General features: G+C 48.7%; 2 protein-coding genes across 2 annotated transcripts; both read left to right on the forward strand.

The window, feature by feature from the left end:
• Positions 1-3695: 3695 nt before the first annotated feature.
• LOC128982713 (GATA zinc finger domain-containing protein 14-like) lies at positions 3696-7543 on the forward strand. The gene is made up of 7 exons (XM_054401651.1): positions 3696-3845; positions 4204-4368; positions 5498-5678; positions 6507-6597; positions 6666-6820; positions 6920-7432; positions 7470-7543. Exons 1-7 carry the CDS (start codon positions 3696-3698, stop codon positions 7541-7543), a joined length of 1329 nt encoding a protein of 442 aa, XP_054257626.1.
• Positions 7544-7563: 20 nt separating this feature from the next.
• On the forward strand, positions 7564-9136 carry LOC128982714 (protein pangolin, isoforms A/H/I/S-like). The gene is made up of 5 exons (XM_054401652.1): positions 7564-7653; positions 7771-7829; positions 7893-7993; positions 8060-8126; positions 8188-9136. Exons 1-5 carry the CDS (start codon positions 7564-7566, stop codon positions 9134-9136), a joined length of 1266 nt encoding a protein of 421 aa, XP_054257627.1.
• The last annotated feature ends 2371 nt before the right edge of the window (positions 9137-11507 follow it).

An 11507-nucleotide genomic window follows, 5' to 3' on the forward strand; every position in this document is an offset into this window, starting at 1 on the left:
CAGTTGTCGTCTTCTGACCGTGTCTCACCTCCCTAATTACTGCGTGCCACTGGTCTGCTTCCTTCTTTTCTTTTCTTTTCTTTCCCGGCTGTTGATGCGAGCCCTAATTCTGGGCAATTAGCAGTTTCCAATCGGCGAATGAATGTAATCGGTGGGTGAGAGAGTGAGCTCCCTGTGCTGAGTGTGTGTGCATTGGTCGTGTCAATTGAGTCTCTTTCAATTTGCATTGCCCCCACCATCACCACTATACATCAAACTCATAACTCGCTAATTGGCCCACTCTGCCGTCGCTAGTCAGCTCAGCACTAGCCATTTAATTTGTCAGCTCACCACTGCCTCAACTGCTACCACGGTTGCTGCTGCTGAAAAGCCCAGTGTTCAAAGCGTGCACTTGTGTGGGTTTAAGCAAACGTTCAGAAGTTGGGGGTGACTTTAATTGCAGCTCTCTTTATCTACCTCTCTCTTTGCCACTGTTCCTCTGCATCTGCCTTGCAAATTGCCGCCAATTGTTTCGCACCGCTTCGATCGCACCTTTCCACTTTTCCTTCTTTGTTGTCCTTTTCTCTCTTTCTCCTTTTGTCCTTCCGCTGCTCATTTGTTTTGTCGATAATTAGGTTAGTCGCTGCTGCACCGCCACTGACGAGTTTGAAAGCACTGCTGAGGTAGCAGGTGACGATGCGACAAGAATCGCCTTGCCACGATTGCGCAAAGAATTTGTAATGAGTTTGCGGTTGCGGTGATGGTGGTTGTGTGTAGTGGCGTGATCGCACCATTAGCAGAGAGAAAGTGCCTGAAGATGTAGACATGAGTAAAATGCAGTCGAACCTCTCACTCATCTTACGGGCTAATGAAGAAGCGCAATGTTGGCGGTGGCGCGAGAAGAATGTGCGCTAAAAGAATGGCCACTGGAAGAAGGAGAAGACACCGGTAGAGAATCGAATTGACGGCAAATTAGAGTGCTGCTGCTGCTGTTCAATTCAAGTGCTGTTGCCACTTGCAGCATTCTAAATGGGCCTGTTATCACCATTGTTGCTACCACTGCAGCCCAGTCGCACATGTCTTTCCTTCCTCTCACACAGTCTCTCTGTCTTCCCATTAACGAGGAAGAAGGAGAGGATGATGAAGAAGAACGCGCCAAAGTGAAACTTAAAAGTGCGCGCTTGTATTTACATTGTAATTGACTCTAATTATTGGCTTGTTTGCTTTGGCAAGCTTGCCTGGCATTTGCGGTGCAGAGGAAGGAGGCCAAGAAGAAGAAGAAGAGGAATGATCTTCACTCCTCTTCGGCGACGAGTGCTCCTTCACACACACACACACACATAGTGTCGCTGAGGACGTCGTCGTCTTAAAAGAAAATTTAGTTTTTTGCAGTTCATGTTTATTTACATGGAAGTTGCCACTGGTGTGTGGCATTGGTACTTCATCTTAGCTTTAGCAGCGGCAAACTGCCTACGACGCACACTGAGCAAGCCAATTGGCAGTAGTCGGGCTTGCTGTGACCAGCAAAAGCTGGCGTGTCACCTTTCATTGAGTGAGGGAGAAAGAGAGAGGGACTTCATTTGCCCACTCACCTCCACACTGGACGACTGCACTTTGAGACATTGAGACACGTCAGGCAGACTTTGCTCTCACTTTGGCCCTTGTCGTCTCGTCGGCACTTGTCTCCTTCTCTTTCTCGTGCACGGTCCAGCGGCCATTGTAGGGCCAAGCGCGTTAATGTGTCCATTGTGTGGCACTCTCCTCGCACCTTTGTTGTTGTTCTGTCAGCTGAGCATTACTCTCTGTGTGCTCTGATCTGCCTAAAAGTAATGATGGTGGAAGAGTATGGGTAGCCGCTGTACGTGTAGCTGTGAGCTAATCACAAAGAGATGAAGCCATTAGCACGCAGCACGCCGGCAATTTGCACCAATTGCCTGGCGCTTGTCGACCAATATCATCGGGTGTTTTGGCAGTAGTGCAGCTGATGCACTTATGCAATGGATGATGTGCATCATCTCACTCCCTTTTATTGAGCATTATTCAACGCTATCGACTACAGACTCAGTAGAATACGACACCACTGACAGACTGGCACATACACTCTGCAGACGATGCACATCTCCTGCTTCTTTCAGCATGTGTGATGTTGGATTGTGTCCCCTTAAAAGCTATCGTGTAGGCAGCAGCACCGATAAGCAGCAACGAGTGTTCTTCCTCGGATTTGCTTCATCGACGCTCTGGATGTGTTGGCAGTGCTGGTGGTGATGGGGAACTTGCATCAGCATGGCTGATTGCACCTTTACTTTTGCATTCGCATTCACATTTACATTTTGTTCTCTCCTCAACTGGCCTCTGATGGCCATCAGTGTGCATAGCACAGACCATCTTGCTGTGACAGCAACAGAAACTACAACAACAACAGCAATGAACACAACTTGCACCAATGGCAACAATTTGATCCCCTCTCTTTCTCTGGTACTGCACTGGTGCACTGGTTGCAAGAGTTGGGTAATAACAGTGAGGCCACTGACTGACTCTAGCCTCAACATTTCTGCTGCCTGTTTCCCAGCCGTTTGTCGACAGTGCACACACTCACACACACAAACACTGTCAAATGCCGATCTTCTAATTGCTCTTTGCCTGTTTACGAGCCCAGTTTAACGGCATCGATCAGGCAGCTGATGACTGTTGTCCTCAGTTGGTCTCAGTCAGTGTTGGTTGCAGGCTGACTTTGGACGGCTCTTTCAATTGGCGCTGGCAACCTGAGATTTCGTGATCGGAGAGGGAGCACGGTCAATTACCAACAGCGGCGTCAGTTTAGAGTCACACGAGTGCCGTACGACACAGGGCGCTTATGTGCCGTACCGACAAGACTCAGTGTTGACAATGCTTTCCTACTGGAGAGCCCTGTGGTACGCACTGTTCATTCACAGGACGGTCCACTGAAGCTGAACTGCACTGATCAGCAGACTGCTGGTGCACGGAAATAGTGTGAATGAACATGAAGGAGCAGCATATACGGTCTGAGTGCACACACACACACAGTGCCATTCTCTAAACTGCTGCCAGTAATTATCGCTTTATGGGCTTTACTTGCCTCTCTCTCTTTTTTGCTTTTTTGTTGTGCATCTGTGCCGTCTCGAACGATGAGCCTCTGAGAGCTCCTATCAATCGTCAGCAATTGATGGCACGTACTTTGCTCGACTGCTGTCAACTGCTGTCTTGTGAATGAACACAGTGAGAGGGAGCGAGAGGCATTGGTCCTTTCAATGGCTATGTTTAGACGGCCAATGGCACAGAAACGAAGACAGTGAGAAAGGAGAGCAATCGTCCTTTGCGACAAATCAACAAGAGCACCACTGCTAACATTTGCCAGACCTAAGGGGGACTGATAGGGCACATGTCGTGCGCAGTCGGCAGCCGGAAGAAGAGCAGGCAGCAGTGTGTTGGCCATCCAGACGGCCTACCCCAGCCACACACTGCCCAAATGCGTAAAGCTGACTGCAAACACATCTCATCATCACCAGCAAGTGATAAGTGCAAATTGAATGGAGCTCAGCACAGCACACACACAGACTGTGACGATAGAGTGATAGCGCCACAATAGAGTCGCCTTTGATTGCAGAGGCGCTTGTTCAGACTTTGCATCAAATCTTTGCAAGTCTGAAAAATCACACTAAACAGTGTTGCGAACAACGTTATTTGTTAGCACAACGATGGGTACTGTGTGTCTGTTACCTTGTGCAGACTGTTCAATGTTATTCACCTTCTTCCCTTGCACTGGCCTTCTCTGTCAGCCACCTGCAAACACACTGTCTGTTTGTTTGGGTGACTTGTCAATGCAGGAGTTAGTCAACAAGAAGACGGTTAGCGAGGTCAAATTGGTCTGCGATGATGAAGACGCTAATGCAGCTGTAGTTAAGGCCAAGCTGCCAGTGTTGATGCTTTCATTGAATGTTTTGTGTTTACCATACAACACACTGCCTTCTTTTAGTTTTAGTTTGCCTGGTTTGGTTCTATTGCATTCACTGAGCGTTCTGACTACCACTTGGATCGCAATGTTTGAAGCTGCAATTCTTCTAATTAATTGAAGTTTTCCTTGTGCTCTCTTCATGGCCGTTTGATTGATACTGCCACTGATATTGGCGGCGGTAATTTGGAAGCAGCAATTTCATTTGCGCACAACTAATGGCAATTTATTACTGCAAAGCTTTTCTTCTGCAGAAACAAGACCAGTGCAAAGCAATGAATTTAGGGGAAAAGAAAGGAGAGCGAGTTAGCAGAGCCCAAGTGGCACCAGCACTACTGACACTGCTGCTTAGAAATGAAATAGAGAATTTAGTTGCAATGGAGCCAAGATGCAAATCCGATTTGCCGCGTGTCCTACCCGTTTGAGTACTTTGCTCTCAGTTACTCTCAGTCTATGTGCACACACACACACTCACTCTTACTATTCGCCACCAAACGGCAGTCAAACGAGCAAAGCCGATTGTGCCCTGCCGAAGAGAGCGAGCACCAGAGCCAAGTGCCTTCGTTCTCTGTCTAAATATTACTATTACCACAGCTCGCTTACTATCACCATCATCATCATCATACATTTCCCTAAATAAATTATGCCGTCGTCGAGTGAATGTTCACCCACTCCTGCTCCACTCTGCCTTCTCTGGTCTCCTCTAATCGCCGGGCGCGCGCGAGAGAGAGCAGTACACATTGTTTGCCACTTTAAATTCAATTCCGCTCTTCAACTGTAAATAATTTGCTGCTGCTGCCCTTGCTGCCGAAACTGCGACCTTATTAGCCATTTGATAGCTACTCGAAAGCGGTTGATCATTTTTGCTGCTCGTAATGAGCTGTCGACTGTGTACACAAAGAGTGATGATGCCAGTGAGCAGAGTGGCGCAAAATGATGATGCTAATGCAATGACAGTCTGCATGTCTGACGGCTAATGGCAATGGTTGCCTCTCTGGTTGTCTTCACTGCCTCGGACGACCCTTCTCTTCTGAGCAGGTGATGACATCACTGCCGCTGCGGAGATGTCCTGCCCGTCTCCTGGTCACGGCTCACTTGCCCGACAGTTCATCAGATAAGATCAACAGCAGCATTTGTTGTTGCCTTTCTCGGCTGACTTTTTCACTTACCGACACTACACTTGTTTGTGGACCGGCGTTTGTGTGTCTTAATGGAGAAGGCAATGAAAGAGACAATGTGTCTGTTCCTGCAAGAGGCACTTTTCATCAACCCCTTTTTCCGTAACAAAATGCCTCTGATAATGACTTAATTAGCCTGCATTGTTTCTCCCTTGGACGAGTGTGTCTTGCGAACTCCGCCGCCACTGACACTGTCCAGGCGCCTCAGCTGCTGAGCTCAGCCAACTCCCAGGGCGCAACTCACAATCCCCACTAACTAAACGCATACTGCTCCTGCTGCTCGTAGACACGTTCACACACACACTCACGCACACAAGCTCACTCTTTTCTTTTTTAATTTTTAATTATCGTTTCCTACTTGTGTTTGCAGGCAAACAAACTCGCCGCCGCCAGCCTGGCCGCTGGTGCTTCTTCGCACTCTGGCTCTCCCCTGCAGTTCATGCCCAATCTGGAGGGATTTCCGCAACCACCGCCAGCCCACATGGGCATCGCACCTGTGATGAGGTGCGAGACGAAGGCCAACATCAGCATGTGGATGGACATTGATCTGAGTAAGTATTTCACCAGTAGCAGATGCTTTAACTGATTCAGCCAGCAGTGATTTAGGTAATGAACCCTCTTTCTCCATAAATGAAAACTGCAACTGTCAACTGGCAAGTTGATAGTGTCAATCGACGAATGTTTTCTTTGCGCAACATGTGCCACAAAAGCAACAGCAACAACTGTCAGCTGACAGTCGTTTGTCTGCTTCTTCTCTCTCCTTCTCCAACCGTCAACCGGAGACTGGCGACAACCGGCGATGAAGGCGCAATTGCTAATTAACTAATTGGCAAGCATTAGACAGAAGTAGTCAGAGAGTGTGGTGTAGTGCTAACGTTGTGCCCGAGAGTGCTGTGCATCATTTCGCCAACAGCCGGTCTGCAGTAGTCTTTGTCTGTTTGTGTTTAGTCTCGATGGGCTTCAAATGGAAATCACTTGAAATTAAGCCTCACGGCGAGAGAGAACTGCCCGAGCTGCTGCCTTTACTGGTAAAGGACTAATGCTCGAGACATGGCGCCAGCCGGCAGTTGGTGTTTCACATTTATAGACACTCATTCAGAAGCATTCTCTTGTCTTTCTTTCTGAACTCTGTGTCTGTGTTTTATTGCCATTTTCTGACCAAAGCTAGTTTTCCTTTTTGAATAGCATCAAGCACACACACACACAATCATTTCTTCTTTTTCTTATTCTTCGGTCAAACTACCCCCGACCGTCGGGTTGCATTAGAGTCTGGTAGGAGCTAAATTGACGGGGCAATGCTTGCTAGTTTGATGTGATTTGTTTATTATATGCTCATCGTTCAAATCTAATTCTCCTTCTTTTGCCTTCTAATTTTGCAGCTGGATTAGCAGCACGGAGTCCGCTGTACAACCTGCCCGGTCATGGCCAGAACTTTGCCTCACCCTCGCTCCTCTCTGAGTTTTCCCCATGGTAAGTGTTTATTTGAGTGTTTACTGTTCAGTCACATCTCTATTTCTTCATTTCTCCTTCTTCATCAGGGCCAATCCGGCAATGTACCAGGCTGCCCTTCGAGGTCAATATCAACTGCCAAGCGTATCCTCAGCTGCCTTTGGTGGCTTCGGCCGTTCTTCGCTGATGCCCCATTCATCACTTTCTGGTCACAACCCTTTTCATCATCCAAGTTTTCTGCCTTGTAAGTGCTGCAATTGTGACACCTCTCCTTCCAACACCTGCATTTTTTTCACACGCCTATTATTCTAATTCTTCCCCTCTTAATCTCTTCTCTACACAGCCTCGGGCAGCAGTGCTAATAGCAGTTTGATGAACAGCTTTGTCAATGGAGCAGGCAGTGGACTTGCCTCATCATCCACTAATGGCATTGGCAGTGGAGGCAGTAGCCTCAGCAAATCTGCGACCAGTCGAAGCGCCAGCAGTAGCAGCAGTGCACTGGGTCATACGCCCAACGGCAGTCTGGCTCATCTGCTCTCAAACGGCCACTCCAATGGCAGTCCCATCGTCTCTATCAAGCAGGAGCTCAGTCCTCATTCCGGAAGTGCAAGCCGCCATGGACTGAGTGCCAGCTCGCCAAGTGCCAACAGAAACAGCAGCAACAACAATGGCAGCAGTGGCAGCCACAACTCGAGCAGCAGCAGCAGCAATCACTCCCACAGCCACCATCACAATAACAATAATAATAATAACAACAACAACAACAACAACCCAAACCTGAACAACAAAAACCGCGGCAATAGCAACAATGACTTTAGTGATAATAGCAGCAATGGTAGCAACAGTGTCAAGCTGGGCAAGTCGAGTCACCACTCGCACTCCCACTCGCGCAGTCAGTCAACGTCCTCTAACGGCACCGCCGAACGGGAGTCAGCGGCCTCAGCGATCTCCAAGATTCACCATGTGAAGAAGCCATTAAACGCGTTTATGATTTTTATGAAAGAGATGCGCGCCAATGTGATCGCCGAATCGACACTCAAGGAGAGTGCCGCCATCAATCAAATTCTCGGCAAGAAGGTAGGCTTGGCTGACTGTCTGTCTACGAGACGCCGACGGCGTCACGACCAGTCGGTTCACTTTCTCCATTGACACTTTCTCACCTACTTTTCCCTCTCTCTCTTTCTCTCCCTACAGTGGCACAATCTAAGCAGAGAGGAACAGGAGAAGTACTACGACAAGGCGCGCAAAGAAAGGTACAGTAGTGGAAGTGTGAATCCTTCTATTCCCAACCAACTAATAATTAGGGATCGCCACAGGGAGCTGCACATGGAGATGCACCCGGGATGGACGGCCAAAGACAACTACGCCATTAATGCTAAGAGAAAGAAGAAAAAGAGAGAACGCAATGCTGATGGAGGTTTGTTTTAGCACTGCTTTTGTAATTCCATTTTTTAATAATTTTAATTATCTAAACCAGAACGAGGAGCACTGAAGAAGTGCCGTGCCAAATACGGTCTCGACCAGCAGAATCGCTGGTGCAAGCCCTGCAGGTGGGTTGAATTTTGTTGCATAACTAAGATTGAAATCAACTGACACAAATTTTGTCTACAGGAGGAAAAAGAAGTGCATTCGCTACCTCGAGGAGCTTCGCGCGAGAGGCGGCGTGGAAATGCTGAATCGAGGCGGCCTCGGCGGTGGCGGCCACCACGATGACGACAACCTGGGCAGTGTGGGCAGTGTGGAGGCGCCGACGCCTGACTCGAAGAGCACCGCCGAGAGCGAAGACCAAGACCACCTGAACAACTCGACGGATCTCAGTCTGTCTAGTCCGCCCAGCACTGCGGACCATCCCTTTCACCACCACTTTATGAGCTCACTCAACTTTCAGAGCAGTGCCGCAGCCGCTGCAGCCGCCGCTGCCGCCTTCAGTCATGGCAGTCCAGCGGCGGCGGCGGCCGCCGTCGCTGCCGCCAGTCACCTTCATCTGAACGGCAATGGATCGGCTGGTCACCACCATCCCCACCACCCCCATCACCCTCATCACCACCATCCGCACCTCTCTTCGCCCTCACTGTTCTACCCACACGCGCCCAGCACGACCAACTCCTCCTCAGCGGCGTCCTCACTGACGCACTCTCCCCTTGGATCTCGCCACTCTCTGTCCCACCATCCTCTCCTCAATCCGCACTCTCCGCTGGCCAACTGTCTCAGCAGCTTTGCCGCCTCTTCCTCCTCCAACCCAAATACCACCTCTTCGAGCGCCTCCTCAACGCCGACCAGCAGCACCGCCGGCGCTCACCAGGGTCCACCGCGCAACAGCCCATTCAGTATTGATCAACTGGTGGGCCCACCTCGACCGACGCCCACGTACCCCTCAAACCGCTCTTCTTCCTCATCGATGCCCTCAAAGCTGCTGAGCAGCAATAGCAAGTCAGGCAGCAGCAGTGGCAGTGGCAATGACCGCTCAGTGACCGTCTCAGTGATCACGCAACTGCCCACACCTCCGTCCTCTACGGACTCGACGACCAGTGCCACGCCGACGATGCTCTCCGTCGCATAGGCACACACTTATTCAGGCTCTCTCATTTACACCTTCCTTCGTTCATTCATTCATGTAAAGCTCTTGTGAATATGACATTGTTTTTGCCATCATCACCGCCATCCCCACCAGCAGCCAAATGCTGATGTGTACATTTCATTTTCTTACTTCCCCTTCTTATTCTCTTTGACTTTGTTTTATACATTATTTACACTTGTAATTTTGTAATGTTGACGTGTTCTATTAAAGTCAGAATGTGTTTCACTTGTTGGACCAGAGTAATTTTGACTAATGTCTCAAATCAGGATCAAAGAACTCAAGAGGAGGAGAGTCAAGCCATCAGTCACCCTAAACGAGTATAAGAGTCAAACAGCTCATGTAATGAGCAATACACCTCAACAAAAGAAGAGGTGGAGACAAATGAGGCATCCTCAGTCTGCCACAGCAGCAGACAACAAAGGCAAGCTTCCATTTTTGAATGTAAATGATCAGGCGTAGGCAACGACGATGCACCTCACCACCATCACCATGGTACACTACTATCTGGAGTGTCCCAATTGGCCTGTGTACATGTACTTTTGTGATAGCGCAATACAACACAAACACTGACAAACACATACTTCAGCAACTGACAGTGGTGATTGTGGTGGTAGTTGTGGTGGTGGTGGTGGTGCTTCACTGATGCATACAATCTTGAGGCGAGGAGAGCGAGAAAGCGCAGTTGCCTGAGAACAGCTGCCAATGTTGAGCCTGCACAGTTTATTGTCAGCCGACTGTTGTGGCGGATGGTTGGGCTAATTAGATTGATGACGATTGCTTTTGCTTGTACGATGCAGCCAACTTCAAGAGTCTAGATCGAAACTAAAACAACGCTACAAAAGTTAAAACGACTAGCCACCAAACTGTATTAGCAAAGATGGGACTACTTGGAGACATTTGTCAACTCCATTCCCATCATCGGACATGCTAAAGGTAAGCGCCAAACTTTTCATTTTGCACACAGGCACTAATGTAAACAAAACAAAGCGCTTGTCCACCTGCTCGGCGGCGATCGAGCCGAGGGCAAAGAGAGGTCCTTACCGCGGGCAAATTCGCTTTCCGGTGGCTCTGGTGAATGGCATCTGCAGCTGCATCAACGAAGAAAGTGATCTGGTAGACAGAAGAACTACCAGAACTCCTTACCAGAAACTCGCAACTGAGCCCAGTAACGGACAAACGGTGACGGAAAAGACCAGACGCCTACAATGAGGGTCTCTGGCGTCAGGGCGTCGGTCGCCTGTGGAAGTTCAACGGAGAAGTGCTCAATGATGTTGAAGAGAGAAAGACCTTCAGAAAGGGCTGGACAAGTTGGTCAAGCGCTCCAAAATGCTGCAACTAAAAACGCCAGAACAGTTTCATTTTCGGTGAGTAGTAAACGACATCAGAGTTGCAGAGAAAGAGGAAAACGTTGATTGTGGTGCTACACAACCAAAGCATAACAAAAGAACCACACTTTCCCTCCTAATATGATCAAAAGAGCGGCATCCCTTCGTGTCATCCATTCCTAGGTCTGCCTGCACATCTTTCTCCGCCACCAGGATGATTGTGCAGCAAACATCAAGGCGGTAGGCGAACAGTTCAAAGGACTGCCAAAGGCGTTGCAGACCATAGTTCGAGAAATCACTGCCAGCCGACAAACTGAAGAGCACTTTGTTCTGTACATGGCCAAGCTACCTGACAAGAATTTGACAGTAAGTTTTTAAGTTAAAAGCTTATGTTTCCTAACGCAAAGTACACGTCAACAGGAGTGCACAAAGTGCTGAATGGACTTCAAGAGTCTATTTACAACTTCCTCAAGGGGAACATTACCTACGATCGCTACATCGGTGACGGATGTAATCATGGACCAAAAGGTTCGTCTGTATTTTAAGATTCGAAACCAGAAGAATAGGATTGGGTCATGGCACTCCTGCGTCAGCAGAGATGGCAACGAAACCGGATCCATCTTCTGGCGACCTGAGGAAACTCCACATGACAGTTACCGTCTTTTGCATGGGCGAGCGAGAGGCACGGTTGAGGCAAAAACCTTTTGAAGATGACATTTTAATGTTCAGAAACAGTATAAAATGCAACATTTTTTTGTATTTTTAAAATAATAAATTAAAAGTATAATTGCTAAAATCAAATTTAAAATTGCTTTTGACCATCCTACCAGCGCTGGTGTTGGTGAGGTCGTGAGGTCTGGCGGAAGCATCAAGGGCTACTTGATCGTTTTACCGACTTCTTCGATGACTTGCCCTTCTTGGACTTGCTGCTCTTGCCCCGACTTGCCCTTGCCGGCGCTCTTTTTGGACGATCCCTTGGCGTCGCCCTTGCAGAGGAAGCAGTAGAGGAGCAGTCCCAGCGCTCCCAG

Source organism: Macrosteles quadrilineatus, unplaced genomic scaffold, assembly GCF_028750875.1.
Source record: "Macrosteles quadrilineatus isolate MER2022 unplaced genomic scaffold, UCM_ALF_1.0 Scaffold_1076__1_contigs__length_19572, whole genome shotgun sequence".
In the NCBI taxonomy this organism is placed as follows: domain Eukaryota; kingdom Metazoa; phylum Arthropoda; class Insecta; order Hemiptera; family Cicadellidae; genus Macrosteles; species Macrosteles quadrilineatus.

What these genes read in the sequence shown, in the direction of transcription:
- LOC128982714 (XM_054401652.1), top strand. Translation starts at nt 7,564, where the DNA reads ATGATTTTTATGAAAGAGATGCGCGCCAATGTGATCGCCGAATCGACA. An exon ending in GACAAGGCGCGCAAAGAAAG is followed by an intron (nt 7,830 to 7,892) that starts GTACAGTAGTGG and finishes GGATCGCCACAG; the next exon opens with GGAGCTGCACATGGAGATGC. An exon ending in CGCTGGTGCAAGCCCTGCAG is followed by an intron (nt 8,127 to 8,187) that starts GTGGGTTGAATT and finishes TTTTGTCTACAG; the next exon opens with GAGGAAAAAGAAGTGCATTC.
- LOC128982713 (XM_054401651.1), top strand. Translation starts at nt 3,696, where the DNA reads ATGGGTACTGTGTGTCTGTTACCTTGTGCAGACTGTTCAATGTTATTC. An exon ending in AGTTAGTCAACAAGAAGACG is followed by an intron (nt 3,846 to 4,203) that starts GTTAGCGAGGTC and finishes TTTCTTCTGCAG; the next exon opens with AAACAAGACCAGTGCAAAGC. An exon ending in GTGGATGGACATTGATCTGA is followed by an intron (nt 5,679 to 6,506) that starts GTAAGTATTTCA and finishes CTAATTTTGCAG; the next exon opens with CTGGATTAGCAGCACGGAGT.